Source organism: Microcaecilia unicolor, chromosome 10 (genome assembly GCF_901765095.1).
Source record: "Microcaecilia unicolor chromosome 10, aMicUni1.1, whole genome shotgun sequence".
NCBI lineage: Eukaryota > Metazoa > Chordata > Amphibia > Gymnophiona > Siphonopidae > Microcaecilia > Microcaecilia unicolor.
Window position 1 is genome coordinate 194166138 of NC_044040.1, and position 21747 is coordinate 194187884.

General features: G+C 45.2%; 1 protein-coding gene across 1 annotated transcript in view; it reads right to left on the reverse strand.

Annotated features, from left to right (window-relative positions):
- Positions 1-21747, reverse strand: part of WDR49 (WD repeat domain 49) — a 92783-nt gene that overhangs the window by 46125 nt on the left and 24911 nt on the right. Inside the window, exons 6-10 of the mRNA XM_030217140.1 lie at positions 20071-20238; positions 14020-14168; positions 8184-8417; positions 5212-5376; positions 2880-2995 (exon numbers count right to left, since the gene is read on the reverse strand). Of these exons, the coding sequence (XP_030073000.1) occupies positions 2880-2995; positions 5212-5376; positions 8184-8417; positions 14020-14168; positions 20071-20238 (832 nt within the window). The remainder of the gene's footprint in view (positions 1-2879; positions 2996-5211; positions 5377-8183; positions 8418-14019; positions 14169-20070; positions 20239-21747) is intronic.

The following is a 21747-nucleotide window of genomic DNA, read 5'->3' on the forward strand; positions in this document are numbered from 1 at the left end:
CTCCACTGAGGTCTTCATAAACATCTTTAAAAATATTTCAGAAAACATACATTGTATATAAGTGATTATGCATAAGCTCGCCAACTGTGATCTATAGAGTACTAGCATATACGTGCCTGTGAGCTTACGCTATAATGTTGTAGAACTTGCACTTAGTACATTATATCCCAGTGCAGAATTTTAGGTGTCCTTTTGAGAATTACCCCCTAAGTGTAATGGTTTTGAATATATGTTTGGGGTTTTTTTTAATGCCGCAGCAGGCATTTTTAAAAAAAATCCATCAACTTAAGCAGTTCAATATTGACTCTTTTATCTATGCTATCTCACATGGAGGGGCATAATCGAACGGAAACGTCTATCTCCATGGGCATTTATCTCCGAGAACGGGTCCGTGAAGGGGCGGACCGAAGCGTATTTTCGAAAAACATGGACGTTTATCTTTTTTTGAGCTGGGCGTTTTTGTTTTTCAGCGATAATGGAAACCGAAAGCGCCCAGCTCAAAAACGAATAACTCCAAGACATTTATTCGTGGGAGGGGCCAGGATTCGTAGTGCACTGGTCCCTCTCACATGCCAGGACACGAACCGGGCAACCTAGGGGGCACTTAAAAAAAATTAAAAAACAAGGTAAAAGAGCTCCCAGGTGCATAGCACCCTTCCCTTGGGTGTTGAGCCCCCCAAATCCCCCTCAAAACCCACTGCCCACAAGTCTACACCATTACTATAGCCCTAAGGGGTGAAGGGGGGCACCTACATATGGGTACAGTGGGTTTGGGGGGCGGTTTGGAGGGCTCCCATTTACCAGCACAAGTGTAACAGGTGGGGGGGGGGGATGGGCCTGGGTCCACCTGCCTGAAGTCCACTGCACCCCCTAATAACTGCTCCAGTGACCTGCATACTGCTGCCAGGGAGGTGGGTATGACATTTGAGGGTGAAAATAAAAAGTTGTGAAACGGCATATTTTGTGGTGGGAGGGGGTTTGTGACCACTGGGGGAGTCAGGGGAGGTCATCCCCGATTCTCTCCAGTGGTCATCTGGTCATTTAGGGCACTTTTTGGGGCCTTATTCATGGAAAAACAGGGTCCAGGAAAAGTGCCCTAAATTCTCGCTAAAAACACATATTTTTTTCCATTATCAGCGAAAGGCACCCATCTCTGATCGCCCAATAAGCACGCCCCAGTTCCGCCTTCACCACGCCTTCGACACGCCCCCATCAACTTTGTCCACATCCGCGACGGAGTGCAGTTGAAAAAGTCCAAATTCGGCTTTCGATTATACCGCTTTATTCGTTTTTGTGAGATAAACGTCTATCTCCCGATTTGGGTCGCAATATAGACGTTTTTCTATTTCGATTATAAGCAGGATGGTCAACATATTTTTATTTGACTGATTTGGAATCAGATATGGCACATCTGCCATATTTTATGGTGAATGGGCAGGATACATGATGAAATATTCACAGATGATGCGTCTTCATTGCAATGGCTGGCACTTGTTTCCATGTTTTTCCTTTCTCACCTGCCGATCTGAGTCATGTAACTTTTTAGAGAAGTGGAGGAGGAGGAGGAGATAGCAAACACTCTTTTCTGTCTTATATCTTTTGTGCTTTTCTTGTTAGAGGGACAGGACACGTTTCAAGAGAGGCTACATTCTTATTAAGATTCATCCTAAACCGAATGCTCACCATATTGCATGGTTACCAGAGAAATATCTCAAAGGTAAGTCCAAGCTTTGTTTATATATGCCAAGACAATTGGAGCAGGGGCGTAGCCAGACACCCAATTTTGGGTGGGCCTGGGCCGAAGATGGGTGGGCAGAAGAACCCCGCCTCATCCAGGGGTGTGCTGGTAAATTTTTAACAACGGGCTCTCTCTCCTGGCATAGCTGGCCCTGAAAAATGTTTTTTTGGGGGGAGGGGGGAATACATGCCTGTCTTTCCCCTCCCGTTGTGCGGGCACGCTAGGCATACCTTTGCCGAGCCCCACCAGCCAATAAATGGACTGCCACCATTCTCTGCTGCTTGTTTCTGGCTCTGAGCAGCATGATGGAACTTTCTTGCGCTTGCAAGAAAAGTCCCAGCCTGATGCTTAGAGTCAGAAACAAGGAGCAGGGAGCAGCAGCAGTCTATTTACTTGGCTGGTGGGGCCAGCATCACTGCCAGCAAAGTAAAAGAGAATTCAGGAGGGGGCCCAAGCCCACATTTTGGGAGTCAGTTGTTAAAGTAGCCATGGGGAGGCCTACTTTAACAACCAGCTCCCAAAATTCTTTAAAACTTAACAAACGGCTCTCGCGAGCCTGTGAGAGCCCGCTCCAGCACACCACTGGCCTCATCCCACAGATGATTTGGTCTCTCCTTCTCTCGCCTGCATGCCATATGGTCTCTCAAACATCCTCCCTCTCCCGTATACCTTTTAAATAGCAGATTTTCACCAGCAGAGAGCAGCAACTAATACACACTGCTTGTGTTGGCCCCACACCCTTCCCTCTGATGCAACTTCCTGTTTCCACCTAGGCAGAAATACATCAGAGGGAAGGCTGTGGGGCTGGTGCGAGCAGTATGTATGTCACTGCTCACTGCAGGCGAAGATCTGCTACTTACAAGGTATGCAGGAGGGACACTTGTTGGGAGTTTTCGGCTGGTGGGGCTTGGGGATCCCTGCCAGCCACATCATATGTATGCTGCTACTGGGTGGGCCTGAACCCAAAGTTGGCTACGCCACTGAATTGGAGCCAACTTTTCAAAATTATTGGGGGTGCCCAACCCAATGGAAATTATTTCTCCCACCAAATTTGCCCAGAATTGGAAAAGATGTCAGTCAAACCCCCCCCCCCCCCCCCCCACACACACACAGTGCATTTCACATTTGAGGGATACAGTACCTTTCCCATCCCATAACTAATATCGTCCTGTTAAGCACCAGGATCTGGGAGATTTCTGCCGACTGGTTTCTGCCTGCATTTAATTTATGGTGGCAATGCCCGTTGAAATCCCAAATCTTGAACAAACAGAAAACAAGCATCATTCAGAAGTTTTCAAAGCAAGGATATCAGTTTGGTAGATGGAACTGAAGGCAACAGAATACAATGATGTTTACTACTTACTACTTAACATTTCTAGAGCGCTACTAGGTTTACGCAGCGCTGTACAAATCAACAAAGAAGGACGGTCCCTGCTCAGAGGAGCTTACAATCTAAAGGACGAAATGTCAAGTTGATGCAGTCTAGATTTCTTGAGTAGAGGTGTGGTGGTTAGGTGCCGAAGGCGACATTGAAAAGGTGGGCTTTGAGCAATGATTTGAAGATGGGCAGGGAGGGGGCCTGGCGTATGGGCTCAGGGAGTTTGTTCCACGCATGGGGTGAGGCGAGGCAGAAAGGGCGGAGCCTGGAGTTGGCAGTGGTGGAGAAGGGTACTGAAAGGAGGGATTTGTCTTGAGAGCGGAGGTTACGGGTAGGAATGTAAAGGGAGATGAGGGTAGAGAGCAGTGGCGTAGCCAAGGGTGGGCTCGGGTGGGCCCAGGCCCACCCACCTTGGGCTCAGGCCCACCCAGTAGCAGCACACCTATGAAGTGTCTGGCAGGGGTCCCCAAGCCCTACCAGCCAAAAAACTCCCAACAACTGTCCCTTCATATCTTGTAAATAGCAGATCTTCGCCTGCAGCGACTGATACATGCTGTTCGCACAGGTCCTACAGCCTTCCCTCTGATATATTCCTGCCTATGCATATACAGGAAGTTGCATCAGAGGGAAGGCTGTGGGGCCAACATGAGCAGTGTGTATTAGTTGCTGCTCGCTGCCGGTGAAAATCTGCAACTTAAAAGGTATGCGGGGGAGGAGTGATGTTTGAGAGACCATATGGCATGCAGGCAAGAGAGGGAGAGACCAAATCACTTGTCGGACAGGGTGGAGTTCTTCTGCCCACCCATGTTGGGCCCAGGCCCACCCAAAATTGGGTGCCTGGCTATGCCACTGGTAGAGAGGTAAGGAGGGGCTGTGGACCGAGTGCATTTGTAGGTTAGTAGGAGAAGCTTGAACTGTATGCGGTACCTGATCGGAAGCCAGTGAAGTGACTTGAGGAGAGGAGTGATGTGAGTATATCTGTCCAGGCGGAAGATAAGACGTGATGCAGAGTTCTGAATGGACTGAAGGGGGGATGTTTACCAATAGAGGGTTTGATACAGAGTTAGGATTAGAATTCATATTCATTCTGGTTATAATCTAGAACTGTAGATACAAGTTGTAAACCTATTATTTATACTTCATGGAATTATACACAGAATATATGAAAATTATAAGCAGAACCTCGCCCCCCCCCCAAAAAAAAAAAAACAAAAACATTTAATAGCTTTTGTAACTGAAACAAAAATTATGTAAAGTTTAATGTCAGAGAGATTTTCATTTATTCCTTAATTTCTCTCCTGAATTTGTGGCCCCTCCCCCAATTTTTGGTGGTCTAAAGAGGGCATAACTGTTTTTCTTGTTACATTATTGTTCTAATTGCGATGGAAAATGTTCGTAGCCTGTATTGCCTAATTCAAGTTTTGTACTTGGTGAAAACTTGTTATAAATCAATCAATATTAATAATTAAAAAAAACCATTATGAACAATTTTGTTTAACCTGTGTCTGGTAAAGTTCTTTCCATTTGCCTCTCCCTGCAGCCCCCCCTCCCCCCACAACCCATTTCTTGTGATCTCTCAACCTCTTTCTGTAAGCGGCTCTCTCCCCTTCCATCCTACTGCTGTCTTCTCTTCCAGTCTCTCCCCTGCACTTCCCCCTCACCTATTTCTGCCACTTTCATCCACTTGTCTTCCACTGCCTATCTCTGATCATAGTATGCTAATAGCGCCTGTGTGTTTAACAACAAGGCAGGCAGTCTGAAAATTGCCTCTAGCAAGCATAACACTGTACTGAAGTCCATTACTTCCCAAAAAAAAATACTATTTTTTTTTAATTACATTTGTACCCTGCTCTTTCCCACTCATGGCAGGCTCAATGCGGCTTACATGGGGCTACTATAGTACATATAATCCTACTTTGACAATATTCAGTTTTTACAGTGCTGCACTCCATGATTTCTGGTTTGATCGCGGCTTCGCAGTTTTCAAGCCCTTCTGTACATTTAGTATTCATCGTCAGTGGCTTTTCCTGCATAGCTGATTTAAGTGTCTATGAAGAGAGAGATGGAAGGAATAGTGTAAATTTTGTCTCCATACTTTAACTGTTCCATCTGTGCCACCAGTTAAAAGCCTGGTCTCTGTGGTATCCAGCGCCATAGTACTAATCTCAGCATCACCATGGCAACCAGTAAATTGTTTGAGTTTCTGCCCAGTGTCAATCATCCAGAAAGTGACCTTGGATCCAGTATCTGCGCTAATTACCTGCAAAAAAAAAAGGGGGGGGTGTAGAGATGGGTGAATCATCTAAATGGCAGCCAAATTAAACTCGGGTTTTCAACGTTCTGCATATTTGATTTTACAGACTGTGATTACGCCAATTTTAACACATTGCCTGTAAATGTATTTGGTATTTTAAATATATGCTTCTCTGTTCAAAATTTGCTATGATTATATGGCTCAGTCTATTTAGGAATAGAAGACTGGATCTGATGAACCTCCAACTACCTTTCGGAGTTTATCTAAGTGATAATTTATGCACATCCACATGACTTCCTACCTATACACACCTCCATTCTGATCTTTGCTCCTTTCTTCCTCCGCCAACACATCTCAGGGGCGTGTGCATACATGCCTTACTGCTAGACATTTAGGACTAGATTCAGTAAATGGGGGGGAAAATGCACGCTGAGCGCTATTCTACAAACGGCACTCTGAGTTGGACACCATTTATAGAATAGTACATAGCGCCAGGATCGGATTTATACCAGCTGAAACCTCATGTGTAAATTAAGCGCAGATCCCCTGAATTCTATAATACTACGTACATCTTTAGTGAATGCCCCAACCCCGACATACCCCTCCCATTGCCATCCCCTCTTTCAATTGCACACTAAAACAATAGAATAGCGCTTAGCAAGATGCACGTGTAAATCTTAATTGGAGCCAATTAACTTGAATTGGTTGTTAGTGCCCATTATTGTTAATGGCTCATTACACAATTAAATTGTGTATGTAAATTGACCACAAGCCCAAATTTGCACGCACAATTTTGTGTGCCATATATAGAATCAGGGGGTTAATTTTTGCAAGAGAATGGAAGGGGTGGGAGGCCCCTTATCTCCCACTATCCTACCCCTGTTTTCTTCCCCCACTGTGACGATCTCGGGATTCAAAATGGCCACCGAGAGTTGAAGTGGCCTCGTGAGACTGCAACTCTCGGCGGCCATTTTGAATCCCAAGACCATCACAGCAACAGGATGCAGGGCAAGGGCTGTGCTCCAGGCAGGAAAGAGGAGGCTCTTTCCTGCCCCGAACAGATCACTAGACCACCAGGGCAGTAGATAGTAAGTAAGGGAGGGGAGGGGAGGTGACTGGGGGGGCAGGGGAGGGGAATAAGTGACCCAGGGGGCAGGGTGAGGATGGGAAAGGGGCGGGGCATGGGCGGGACATGTGTCCTCTTTTTGAGAGGACAAAATATGGTAATCCTACCCCAACCTGGAGGCTGAGAGAGGAGCTTCAATCTTCTTCCTGGTGTTTCATCCACTACCCATCACATTTGCATTTAAGTCACTTTCCCACCTCCAGGGGGCTTTGCATTCCAGGTGGCTGCCCCTCTCGCTCACTCTGAATTAGAGTCATGGGTATATACACAATAGAAGTATCTCCTGACTGACATTTTCTCTTGTATAGACTTTTTATTGAGATACAGGTAATGATCTGCGATCTTAGAGGCTGTTAATGAATCATTACAGCGCTGTGGAGACAAGCATTGCACCGACTATCAATTACATTCCAGTTCAATTCGTTATTTTATTATGATTGTACACTGGCCTACAATGCAATGTCACAAAGGATCGTTACTAATTGCATTTCATGCATTCTTCAGACCTTCACTTTGGTACAGAGAGACGATTATAAAGATGAAGTTTCCAATGAGGCTAAACTGGATTCCTAGCCACGGACATCATTCAAGCCCTATAGAGTAGGAAGTGGCCTCTTTCTTTAAGTGTTTTAACATTTTTTTTTTAGAAATATCAATCATTATATTGAATTGAATGTTAATGGATGCCTACTAGTTCCTTAACTGAATCAAATTTGAAAATGGGTTGGTTTAGTCCTTAGGCAAACCACGTGGTCACCTCAGGAAGCAGCTTCTGAGCAGCAGCAAAGAGCAGCTGTATTCAAAGTACAAGCAGGTACTGATGGCCATATAAACTTAAAGAGCCATAATTACATACTTTCACTTAAATGGAGAGTGGGCAGTTTTCAAATACCCATTTATCTGGGTAAATGGATTGGGAAATTTCGCTCTCTCTACACTTGTATCTATCTATCTATCTATCTATACATTTACATACACACATATATGCACGCATACAATGTTCACGTATTCATTGTTAAAGTATTGTTCTTAAAAGGATGTTGAGGGGTGATCATTGAGTTAAACAATCATAATCTCAGGCAAGGCCTAAAAGTTAAGGGGCCTTTTACTATGCCGTGACAAAAAGTGGCCTGCGGCAGTGCGAGCATGTCTTTTCGGTGTGTGCTGGGCCAGTTTTTGCCACGTCCTGGAAAAAGGGCCCTTTTTTTTTTAAGGGGCCAGAAAATGGACATGCAGCAAAATAAAAACCAGCGCGCATCCATTTTCAACCTGAGACCTTACTGACACCCACTGACTTAGGGGTAAGGTCTCACGAGCTACCCGGGCGGTAGGCATGCAGCACGCATCCACTGCCGTTTACCACCAGGTAAGTGCCACGCAGTAGAAAACAGAAAATATTTTCTACCATGTGTTTTCGGTGCGTGCCAAATTCAGAATGACCGCCCTGGACACATGGTAGCCAGGCGGTAATGCTGATTTGGTGCAGGCTGGACGTGCGTAGGCCATTATGCGCCTTTGTAAAATGGCATCTAAATGAGGTAGGAATATTGAAAGCTCATGTAAGTCTAACACACCAGCCCAAAACTTTTAGCAGCTTTGTCTAATCACATTTGAGAGAATCGCTCCTAAAAGAAACGGCACGCATGTTTAATTTGCTTTGCAGAGAATTATAACATCTGTTTGGTACCTGCTTGAAAATGGAATTGTAGAGAACGTAAGTGACTGGTTTTTCGTGGCTCGTGACTCTTGTACCTGTCTCTTGCTTCATCTCCAGCAATGTCAGCTGGTTATTAAAGGAAAGAAAAAGCCACCCTTGGGCGTCATGAAAAGACAAAACAGAGTAAAAATCCAACACCTTAGGGAATATGCCAGCGATGCGCTGGATACACAGTTGATGGTGAATATCCCAGATCCTTAGCACCTGCACAACGAAAAAGGATAAACATTATTGATGTTTCATCTTTCCATGTGTTGCCCAGCTTCGTTCTGTTTTACTATTGTTGGTTTGTATATTCAGGGACATAAAAATCAAACATGAAAACCTCATCATATCTCTGCATTTTTCATACTGAAAATTAAACTTTTTCTCCATATACAACCAGACATTGTTGCCTCAGCAAATAGCGTATATAGTACAAGCAAAGTTTTAAGCCATTTATGAAATAGATAAAGTAATATGCTGCCTGATATTCAAAACAATTTAGCCAGCTGCTGACCGGTTAAATACCTTGGTTGGGGCTAGCCGCTAATATTCATTGGGACTTAACTGGCTAAGAGCCTCGGAATATTGTGATTAACGCCAAACACAAAGCCAGCTATCTTGGAGGTGTTTGGGGGATGGAGTCAGCACTTTGTTACTTAAGTTCTACAAATTAAAGCAAAACAGCTCCAAATAATCATCCTCACTGCCAAACAATAGCCCACATTCAAGGGTAAGTGGGATTTAAGCCAGCTTTCTTCAGAATTAAAGGGATTGCTGTCAAATGTTTCCAGAGGTTAGTCAAAGGGGCCCAGGGCAAGATGCACTAAAGACTCGTTAAAGCCCTATCCTTACCGATTCCCTCAGCGAATCGGTAAGGAACGGGCATGCATCAAGAAAAAGGAATGCAAATGAGCTGCTCCTTGTAGCTCACTTGCATTCTCTATTCCATCGTTAAACAGTCGGCCGGTCGAGCATGCGCAGAGCAGCCAAGCGTTATGCTGGCTGCTCTGCGCATGCCAAATACGCCTCCCTGTGCCGGCCGAAAACGCCGCGCTGCTCACCCCCTCAGATACGGCTCAACAGAGGACAGTGCAGTTGAGGACGCCCATTCAAAAAAAAAGTCCATTTTGGCCATCATTCCCCCCTGCAATAATAAAAATGTCTTTTTTGGCAGCTGAGAGACCTGGAAGTCTCTGAGCCAATCACAGCGCATTTAGCTCGGCTAAACGCATTGTGATTGGCTCAGGGACTTCCAGGTCTCAGCTGAGTGAAGCACTGCCGAAAAAGACATTTTTATTATTAAGGGGGCCAAAATGGACGGGTTTTTTTTTTTTTTGGATGGGCACCTATTTTGGCTGCCTTCCCCCCTTGCAATAATAAAAACATCTTTTTTGGAAGTGCTTCACTAAGCTGATAGACCTGGAAGTCCCTGAGCCAATCACAGCGCGTTTAGCTGAGCTAACGCGTTGTGATTGGCTCAGGGACTTCCAGGTCTATCAGCTTAGTGAAGCACTGCCAAAAAAGATGTTTTTATTATTGCAGGGGGGGGGGGCGGCCAAAATGGGTGTTTTTTTGGATGGGCGTCCTCAACTGCATTGTCCTCTGGATTGTGGTGCATCGGAGGGGGTGAGCAGCGTGGCATCTTCGGGGGGGGGGGGGGGGGGGGGGGGGGGAATGATGGCCAAAATAGATGTTTTTATTATTGCACTGACAAGCACTTGACTTTTTTTCCCCAATTTTTTTTGTTTTTTTACTTTTGTAACAGTTTTTCAATCCCGTACAGACCTCTCATTAGATTTTCCAGCGTTGTGGCAATCGGAAAAGGTTAGTGCATCTCATTACAATAGGGTTTCTACACAATTTGCTCGTCTGCATTCCATTTTCGTTAGCTGCTACCGTCGTCGGAAAAAAGTGTTTAGTGCATGCCAGGGTTTACTACTTGCTCGTTAATGGCTTGTTAAGTTTAGTGCATCTGGCCCCCAGAGTTTAGAAAAGGTGAGAAATGCAGTATATTGAAGGTTACTATAAGTCTTGTTTCACTGAGTGAAATGCTGTACTTTGTCGATCTTTCAGTTCTATACTTAAAAGATAGCATAGTGCATTGGGATCATTTCTGAAGTAATAACTTTAGGTAAGCAACTTTTTGCACTCATGATCACCAGGTGCACCATCCAGAAGCTTCATCACTTTCTGCAGAGAGATAAAAGAGCTACATTTCCTATATTTTCTTTCAACACAGATTATTAAGAAGACAAAGATTATCTAACTTTTGCTAATTTAGGTCTGTAGGTCAAGCCTTTGCTATGCTTCTGTTGGATTATTATAATTCCCTATACTCGGAACTTACAAATGATATACTTAGAGCCCTCCAAATTGCACAAAATGCCCTGGCTCATATGCTGTTCGGGTTGCCAAAATGGTCACACATCTCCCCATTGCTGAAAGAGTCTCATTGGCTTCCAATCTCATGCAGGGGAAATTTACAGTTCTTTGACTCAGGGGCGTAGCCAGACACCCAATTTTGGGTGGGCCTGGGCCCAAGATGGGTGGGCAGAAGAACCCCACCCAGTCCTACAGGTGATTTGGTCTCTCCTTCTCTCGCCTGCATGCCATATGGTCTCAAACATCTCCCCTCTCCCGCGTATCTTTTAAATAGCAGATTTTCACTGGCAGTGAGAAGCAACTAATACACACTGGTCATGTTGGCCCTACAGCCTTCCCACTGCTGCAACTTCCTGTTTCCGCATAGGCGGGAATACATCAGAGGGAAGGCTATGGGGCTGGTGTGAGCAGTATCAGTCGCTGCTTGCTGCAGGTGAAGATCTGCTATTTACAAGGTATGCAGGAGGGACAGTTGTTGGGAGTTTTCAGCTAGTGGGGCTTCGGAATCCCTGCCAACCACATCATAGATGTGCTGCTACTGGGTGGGCCTGAGTCCAAAGTGGGTGGGCCTAGGCAGTGGCATTCCTAGGGGGGGGCAGTGGGTGCGGTGCGCCCCGGGTGCACGCCGCCGGGGGGGGGGTGCCGCGCGTGCCTGTCCTCCATTGTTCCATGCTTCTTCTCTGCCACGGAACAGGTTACTTCCTGTTCCGGGGCAGAGAAGAAGCATGGAACAACGAAGGACAGGCAAGCGCGGCACCCCCCCCCCCCCCCCCGGCGGCGTGCACCCGGCCGGGGGTGGTGGTTCCGTCACGGAGGTGTCCTTTCGCCAGGGGTGGGGGTGTCCGCGCTGCATCGGGGGGGGCGCATCGGCGATCCGCCCCGGGTGCCAGCTCCCCCAGGAACGCCACTGGGCCTAGGCCCACCCTTGGCTATGCCACTGCTGACTGATGCATAAAGCTTTGAACAATAAAACTCCTATCAGCCTGGTGAGTTGTTTAAGAATATACTACTACTACTTAACATTTCTAAAGCGCTACTAGGGTTACGCAGCGCTGTACAATTTAACGCAGCGCTGTACAATTTATTGACCTATGTGCACTTTGCACTTGGCTGATAAATTGTAGTTGGGTGTTCCATCTTTTAGAATTGTCATACTGAACACTTATCGCTCCTCGATTTTATACATAGGGGGTGCAATGTTGTGGAATTCACTTGCAGCAGAAATCAGACAAATTACTTCTATTTTCCAGTACAGGAAATGGTTGAAGGCATATTCTTTGGTAGAAGCTTTTGATACTTGATGAAGTTGATATTTCATATAACTTACAGCAGAGTTCAAATTCCCCCCGGATTCTCTATTGTGCGAACTAAGTTGCACGCACAATTCTAGTCATATTCTGGATTTGTGTGCACAACTTAATTACTTAACAAGCCAATCAGTGCCAATAGTTGCCACTTAACAAGCAAATAGTAGAAGCATCTAATATAATAATTTGCTCCTCCAACATTCCAATGTGTCTTACTGGGATCGTAACCACCTGCAGACATCACTTCTCCAACGTTCTCCTCCAACATTCCAATGTGTGTCACTGGGATTGTAACCACCTGCTGACATCACTTCTCCAACGTTCTCCTCCAACATTCCAATGTGTGTCACTGGGATTGTAACCACCTGCTGACGTCACTCCTCCAACGTTCTGGAACGACCCTGGAACTGGGAGGGAGGGATGGAGGGACAGAGGGAGGGGGGACCCTGGAACTGGGAGGGAGGGAGGGAGGGGGACACTGGAACTCGGAGGGAGGTGGAGGGTGCAGGGGAGAGATGCTACACATGGATGGATGGAGGGGGCAGGGCACAGAGGATGTTGCCTGCATATGGATGAATGCAGGGGAGAGAGCATAATGCAGGGGAGGGAGGGGACCCTGAAACTCGGAGGGAGGCAGGGAGGGGACGACCCTGGAACTCAGAGGCAGGGAGGGGACGACCGTGGAACTCGGAGAGAGGGAGGGGGACAACAACCCTGGAACTCGGAGGGGGGGACGACCCTGGAACTCAGAGGGTGGGAGGGAGGGGGGACCCTGGAACTGGGAGGGAGGGGGGGCCCTGGCACACACTCTCATACTCACACACACACTCTCTCTCTCACAGACACACTCACACCCAGTCTCACTCTCTGTCACATACACACACTCGCACATTCACTCTCTCTCTCTCTCTCTAACACAGTCATGCTCACACACTCTCTCTCTCAAACATACACACTCCGAGGAAAACCTTGCTAGTGCCCGTTTCATTTGTGTCAGAAACGGGCCTTTTTTTACTAGTATTCTATAATGTGATGCACATAAATTCTAAGTTGCATAGTTGAAAAGGGGGTGTGGCCATGGGCATGGAATGGGCGTTTCTAAAACCTATACACATTGTTATAAAACACACCTGGTCTGCACGTAATTTAGGTGTTGGCATTTACACCAGGTTTTACTTGGCGTAACTGCCCGCGACTAAATTTAGTCAAGCCAACAGGCGCTCGACATATTCCGTAAACCATGCAGAAATGTAGGCTTATTCTATAAAGTACATCTAAATCTAGGCATACTTTATAGACTACACCTAGGCATATTTCATTTCTGCGTAGATTGTTTTAGGCATGATATATAGAATCTAGTCCATTACTTCTGTTGTGTAGCTCAGGAGATGATTGAGGGCTTTTGATGGTTGTTGAAGCTGGCGTTTCATAGAGTATGTTACGTGTGTTGAGTTTGTTTGATAATGCTGTGTACGTTTGAAGAGTAACCTGCCTAGAATTACTGGATAGAGCAGGATACAAATGTTTTATTGTTCAACATTTTTATCGATGACAATTCAAAAAAAAAAAAAAAAACACATTCAACAAAATCAGTAACAGATAGTCAAATATGAAATTGTACTCAGTAATAACAACATGGTACCGTCCGTCAACAAACTTTTAACACTTTATCTCCACCCTTCTATTTTTTTTAGCTATTTAAGTTCAACATTGTTATTGATGACAAATAATGATTCACTTAACACTAGAAAAATACAGAAATCTAGACTTATAAATGCTTTCTTCAGTTTCAAATTTTCTATTATCTATCATCAAGTTCTCCCCCCCCCCTTTTATATCCTCCATCCCCTCCCCCTGTCCCACCCCTCTTTAGCCATAAAAGTCTTGGTTACAACAAGGAAGGAAATTCCAACCAATCCAGTACAAACCAGTTTAAATCTAGAATATAACAAATCCCCTCCCAGCCTGAATTCCCCCCTTCCCTCCCCAAGTTTACTTATTTAACCAACGTGGGAGCTGTTTGGATGTATGCTGTGTAACTTACGTATCATCGGAACTGGATACAAATGTTTTAAATAAAACAAATAAATAAATAGAGTCACGTATTAGTTTTCGGTCCACAAGATATTTACCTTGTCTTTAGAGAAGCTAAGAAGCAGCTTTCGCCCCACCATGAACTGGACAGCCATTACACTGGCCATATTCCCTTGTAGAATGCCAGTCGGTTTAGAGACAACATATGGATTCCACAGACAAACTTTGTGATCAATCCCAGCAGTAGCTATTGAGCAATAGAAAACAATATATTATAAGACAAATTGTCTACAGAAGGGTTCTGTTGCTCAGTTATCATTTATTGCCTCTACTATCACTAATTACTACTACTACTACTTAACATTTCTAGAGCGCTACTAGGGTTACGCAGCGCTGTACAATTTAACAAAGAAGGACGGTCCCTGCTCAGATGAGCTTACAATCTAAAGGACAAAATGTCAAGTCGGTGTAGTTTAGATTTCTGAGTATAGGTGTGGTGGGTAGGTGCCAAAGGCGACATTGAAGAGGTGGGCTTTGAGCAGTGATTTGAAGATGGGCAGGGAGGGGGCTTGGCGTATGTGCTCAGGGAGTTTGTTCCACGCTTGAGGTGAGGCGAGGCAGAAAGGGCGGAGCCTGGAGTTGGCGGTGGTGGAGAAGGGTACTGAAAGGAGGGATTTGTCTAGAGAGCGGAGGTTACGGGTAGGAACATAAGGGGAGATGAGGGTAGAGAGGTAAGGAGGGGCTGCAGATCGAGTGCATTTGTAGGTTAGTAGGAGAAGCTTGAACTGTATGCGGTACCTGATCGGAAGCCAGTGAAGTGACTTGAGGAGAGGGGTGATATGAGTAATCGGTCCGGGCAGAAGATAAGACGTGCAGCCGAGTTCTGAATGGACTGAAGGGGGGATAGATGGCTAAGTGGGAGGCCAGTGAGGAGTAGGTTGCAGTAGTCAAGGCGAGAGGTAATGAGAGAGTGGATGAGAGTACGGGTGGTGTGCTCAGAGAGGAAAGGGCGAATTTTGCTAATGTTATAGAGGAAGAAGCGACAAGTCTTGGCTATCTGCTGGATATGTGCAGAGAAGGAGAGGGAGGAGTCGAAGATGACACTGAGGTTGCGGGCAGATGAGACGGGGACCATGAGGGTGTTATCAACTGAAATAGAGAGTGGAGGGAGAGGAGAAGTGGGTTTGGGTGGGAAGACAAGAAGTTCGGTCTTGGCCATGTTTATAGTACTGGTAGACATATGCAGCACTGTTTGGATATACTGTATATGTGATAGACTCTATTTAGGAGCCCTTTTACTAAAGCGTGTTAAGCCCATAACATGCGAAAACAGGCTACCATGTGACTGATTTAAGGGAAAGGGAAATGGGACTTGATATACCGCCTTTCTGTGGTATTTCGCAACTACATTCAAAGCGGTTTACATATATACAGGTACTTATTTTGTACCAGGGGCAATGGAGAGTTAAGTGACTTGCCCAGAGTCACAAGGAGCTGCAGTGGGAATTGAACCCAGTTCCCCAGGATCAAAGTCCACTGCACTAACCACTAGGCTACTCCTCCACTAGCAACATTCCATGTGGAATCTCAAATAGTAGCAACATTCCACCTAGAATCTGAATTAGTAGCAACATTCCATTAGTAGCAACATTCCATATAGAATCTCAAATAGGGAAAGGGAAATGGGACTTGATATACCGCCTTTCTGTGGTATTTTGCAACTACATTCAAAGCGGTTTACATATATCCAGGTACTTATTTTGTACCTGGGGCAATGGAGGGTTAAGTGACTTGCCCAGAGTCACAAGGAGCTGCAGTGGGAATCAAACCCAGTTCCACAGGATCAAAGTCCACTGCACTAACCACTAGGTTACTCCTCCACTCCATTAAGGAGTTTTGTGGTAGTTGCCTGTTTTCTGCATACTAAATCACTTGTTACTGAATTTTAAGCAGCACTAAGCCATGATCAGATCAAGAGAGAGGAAAAAAAAATTCTCAATGCTTTCTCTGTCGAAGCACAGCCCTTGAAAAAGCCTACAAGCGAAACGGATGGGGCCACCATCGGGCAACAGATAAGTGCTCGACTTTACTTTATTTTTGTAAAGCTGCTTTATAGCACTTCATGAGAATCAGTGAAGGTTTTTATGAACTAAATAAATTTTGAAGTTAGCATTGATATTGTCAATATATTAAAAAAAAAAACTTTTTTGTAAAAAAGTGCAAAATTGCCAAAATCTTTTTGGAAATAAATTTGAAAATAAATTAAAAGTTAAAATAATTCTTTCCAAGCAAGGTTTTTATGACCAGTGATGAACACCACACCCCCAGTTAAAGCTGCCGAAAACTGAAAGTAAGCGGTCGGGCGTTTTGAGGTCTTTTCCTTGCTTTTTAGAAATATTTTGTTAAAATCAAACATCACATTTCCATATAAATTTTATTGGATTCCTCTTTATATGTTAGATAAATAAATAAGGCAACTTTTAACTAAAAAATGATGGAAACTGCCGGAGTGCCCATTCTGAAAATATTTGCATAATACAGTATTTAAAATTGACAAAACTCTGGTTAAAGATGTTTTCTGTGTATACTTCCCATGGTCTTGTGGGACACAAAATTCAGTGGCAGGCCCACAGGCCACAGGTTTCCCACTCCTGAGCTAAGAGATATCCTATATAATAAAACTCACCCTCAATGTTCTGAGGACACTGACGTCACTGTCAGGTCCTCCGGGCACTTCCTTCCGGTTCGAAGCCTTCGTGGTGGTGAAGCCACCGAAAACACTGTGTTGGGGCCCCGCCCTCGCGTCAAACGTGATGACGTCGAGGGCGGAGCAATGTCAGCAGATTGAAGGTGGCGTGCCGAGGTCCAAACAATGGCGGACGAATGCCGACGGGGTGAGTAGGGAGGGGGGGAGGTCCGGAAGGAAACCGTGCTACCGCCCGTTTCATTGCCGCAAGAAATGGGCATGTTTTACTAGTGGAACAATAAAGCACCCGTGGTTTACAACGGGGGATTTTTCTGGCAGTGACACTAGTGGTTGAAAGGTGACCTACAGTTCAGGAAGGTATGAGGGACAGAAAATATTAATAGCCTCAGTGTGTATGTTCAGGGATCATGCCATTGTTTATAAATAAGGTGTATGCAGTGACTCAATCCACGTAGGACAGACTGCATACGTTTTATTGCTCAGTCAGTAAAATGACCTCTTTTTGACCGATTAGCAATGTTGTCGTTAGATGAATATTTTAGTTTCCTTCGGCAGGCATTGTTTCCAGGCAATTTACAAGGCTTCCTTTTTTTAATGTAATAGTGCTGTTTAGCAGTAGTTAGATTTGTGCATTAAAAATTTGCCAGTAACCCTCAGATTTCCAGCAAAAATAAAATACAGACTTGAAGTATGCATGCTACACATAATAACCAAATGATAGCAAAGAAAAGGTATCAAACATGTACATATTCACCACAGGTCAACATACTCAAAGAGGAAAAGATAATGAACCCGAAAAACAAACACACTTTAAAAGACGTTTTCCAGAATAATTGCTTCCTTCCTTCCTGGTTTAAAAATGATGTTGGCTCTTTGTTTTCACTGTACAAACTGAGTCCCTACGGCACACACTCCTCTGGGTAGCTTCTCGTGCGATTTTAAATTTAGAAGATACCTTTCAATACTTTTATCCTAGCCTAGTATGTTTGGGCCAAGATCAACAGCTACTGGAAAAGTGTCTGGCACAAAGTGCCACCAAACTAATCAGTAAAGATTCATCAAAAAGAGATATATCCAGAGGATCTATTTTTCTGCATGGCATAGTGGTCCCTAAACTTCTATTCAGAACCTACATTTCAACTCTAGCAAATCCAAATAATCCAATCCAAGATTAAAAGACTTCAAAATTCAAAGTGGAGGAGTGGCCTAGTGGTTAGAGTGGTGGACTTTGGTCCTGGGGAACTGGGTTTGATTCCCACTGCAGGCACAGGCAGCTCCTTGTGACTCTGGGCAAGTCACTTAACCCTCCATTGCCCCAGGTACAAATAAGTACCTGTATACAATATGTAAGCTGCATTGAGCCTGCCATGAGTGGGAAAGTGTGGGGTACAAATGTAACAAAAACATGGACTGTTGCTACTATTGAGATTCTGTTGCTACTATTTGAGATTCTACATGGAATGTTAATGTTGCTATTCCACTAGCAACATTCCATGTAGAAGCCTGTCCTTGCAGCCGCGCAGGCTTCTGTTTCTGTAAGTCTGACGTCCTGCAGAGTGGCCTAGTGGTTAGAGTGGTGGACCTTGGTCCTGGGGAACTGGGTTCGATTCCCACTGCAGGCACAGGCAGCTCCTTGTGACTCTGGGCAAGTCACTTAACCCTCCATTGCCCCAGGTACAAATAAGTACCTGTATATAATATGTAAGCCCCATTGAGCCTGCTATGAGTGGGAAAGCATGGGCTACAAATGTAAGAAAAAAAATCACAATGTGATTTTTTTTTTTTGTCATATGATCAATATGATTCTTTTAGAATCGGCATGCCTCCCTATCTTTCCTCCTTTACTATTCCATACACACCAACTCGGCTCTTGCGCTCTCTGAACAATTACTGTCTCTACGTCCCTAGTCCTAGAAATGCACAGTTGGAATCTACAAAGCACTGTGCTTTCTTTTTTTCCTGCCCCTTTCCACTGGAACTCTATGCCGCATCTATTCGCGCTGAGCTCTCCGTTAAGTAGTTTAAAGATTTCTCTGAAAACCTGGCTTTTCAATCAGGCTTTTGATACAACCTAGGTTTTGGTCTGTACCTTTCTCACAGTTACCCATACCCTTCTTGTTTTGCATGTCCTATTCTTGGGTATGAATGCTATCTTTCCTATTCAAATTTTGTAGTTCCTTTTCTGATTTTATGTTAAAGTTTGCTGGCATGGTACACCGCTATGATCTGCAAGTTAGCTAATGGTGGTATAGCAAATATTCTAAATAAATATAACTTACATGCTACTGGCTGACTGAATTGCTTTGTAGCCTTAACTTTCCTGACTACACTAGGGTTATACTGAATAAGAGTGTGGCACGGGGACAGACATTTCACCGATCTCCAATAGAATCTAACCTACACCCACTCGTGCCCACTAAAGAGCCATTTCTTTGCCACATAAATCTCCATCTCCACCTGTACCTGCAGGAGTCGACACTATTGTGTACAAGCTCGCAGCCCTCTATTTCCTCTTAACCTCAACAGCCTCCTGTAGTTTTTTGAATGGCATTCACTATTCAATCAATGAGTTTTCCAAGCCTCAGTCTGGTGTTTTAGCTGCCTCTCTGCGCACTTCAAGCCTCATTCTGGTGCTCCAACTGCCTTTCTCCATATGTTCCAAGTCTCATTCTGATGCTCCAATTGCCTCTCTCAGGGGTCCTTTTACTAAGGTGCACTGAAAAATGGCCTGTGGTAGTGTAGATGCGTGTTTTGGCCATGCGCGGAATCATTTTTCAGCGCACCTGCAAAAAAAAATGCCTTTTTAAAAATTTTGCTGAAAATGGATGTGCGGCAAAATGAAAATTGCCTCGTGTCCATTTTGGGTCTGAGACCTTACTGCCAGCCATTGACCTAGCAGTAAAACCTCACGTGGTAACCGGGCGGTAATGACCTAAGCGCGTCAAATGCCACTTGGCGCACGTAGCTGACACACGCCAGAAAATAAAAAAATATTTTTTGGGTGGGCGTAGCAGATGTGCGGTATTTCCATTTTGGCGGGTGTTGGGTACGTGTAGATGCTTACATGGCTTAGTAAAAAGGCCCCTGAGTGCAATCCAAGCCTCGTTCTAGAGTCACCAGAGATTTTGACTACACTTCCTCAGGAATCCCACGGCAACTTCCTCCATCCCCATGGGAATCTTGCGGATACTTCTTCCATACCCATGGGAATCCCCATTCCCATGTAGCTCTTTAATACTGAAGCCCATCTATAATTTTCCTGAGGCTCCTTGTGGTCTTAGTCTCATTGGAATTCCCTTTCAAAGTAATTAATTTACCGAATCTTAACATGGCCTGGTGGTTGGTAGTGTCTGTTGTCTCAGTAAAACCAACACAGAGGCCTAAACAGATTGTGGAACATTTATACAAGTGTCTACAAAAGGAAGCACTTTGCCAGTCATACCTATCAGGTTGAGTCCGGTGTGGTAGTCGAAGGCATTTACTCCTTGACTGATGGTAATAGAAGAATTTCTCAAATGAGGTTTTCCTTTTTCCCTCCAGGCAAGTACCACTGTGTTCCTACTACTATTTGTACAGGAAATAAAGGCTTCCAAATGAGAGCTGTAACTCACTAACAAAGAGAAAAAGAAAATAAATGCATTGGTTTCTCATATGCACTACTGCAGATAGAACCAAGGTTCTATCGTTACAGGTAAATTTGTCAAGAGTAAAAACCATCTTATTCTGATTTGCAACAGGGCCACCGAGGGGGGGGGGGGGGGCGGGGGGGGGCAAAATTCCCCGGGCCTGGGCCACTAAGGAGGGCCCGGCGCCGGAGTCTCTCACCCTCTCCTGCTCCCAGGCCACTGGCGTCGCAGTCCCGTCTCCACCTGCCTACCCTCTGCTCCCTTCCGTCTGTCGTCCGACCCCCCTGCATTTAAAAATCTCTAAAGCAGCAGCGCAGTGCCTTCTCTGCCTTGGGCGTGCCTCCCCTCACTGTGTCCCGCCCTCCTCTGATGTAACTTCCTATTTCTGCGAGGGCGGGACACAGTGAGGGAAGGCCCGCCTGAGGCTATCTGCCGCTTTCGCAGATAAGGCGCTGCGCCTGCTGCTGTAGAGATTTTTTTTTAATTTAAATGAATGGGGTCGGATGGCAGGCAGAAGGGAGCAGAGGGTAGGTAGGTGGAGACTGGGAACTATGGCCCCAGCGGCCTGGGAGCAGGAGAGGGAGGCAACAGAAGTAACGATTGAGGGGTGGGAGGGTGATCCTTGGGGGCGGGGCGGCGGCGATCCTGGGTGGGCGCAGCAAATCTGGAGGGGCTGCGGCCTTGCCCCGGGCCTGGCTCAGTCTCTCGGCGGCCCTGAATTGCAAAACAGGTTTAAGTAAATGTTATTCCTTCAGCTCCTGTCAATTGTTTTAATCCAGCCCAATGAGATAGTGTTCTGAATGGTACCAGTTAGCACCTGAAAAATGAATGGATTAATGTAGATCAGGGGTCTCACCTTGATGCTTGAGGGCCCCAAACCAACCAGTCAGGTTTTCAGGATTACCCTAAGCAATATGTAGCGGACATACAAATCTCCCCCATGCATATTGATTGGGGGTATCCTGAAAACCCTACTGGTTTGTGGCCCTTGAGGACCAGTTTGAGATCCCTAGTGTAGACAGGCAAGGGTACTGGTAGGAAAGCAGATCGTATTAGGAATTAAAGAACAATCTAAGGCAGTCTGTCATAACAGGAATAAATAATGGCAGTCTAAGTCTGTCTTATTAGGTTTGTTGGAGTACAACGTAGAGCGTGCAATTCCTCTGTGGCAAAGAGAGCACCCCTGGAGTCTTTTCATTCTATTCATTCTCTCTCCAGTTTCTGGCCAATGATAGTTTTAAAATATCACTGGCTACCAATTCATTATAGAATTCATTTTAAAATTCTTACAATTGCACACAGGGCATATTATGATAGAATTCCTACACATTTGAGCATTCTTGCAATTCCTTATACTCCTACAGGAGCCCTGAGTTCTCTTCAGGATTTTAGAACGGTCCTCCCTCATGCAGCCAGTGCGCAGTTAGCATAAGATTCGCACACGTTCTTGAAGGAAAAGTCCATAGTCTGCTATTGAGATGGACATGGGGGAA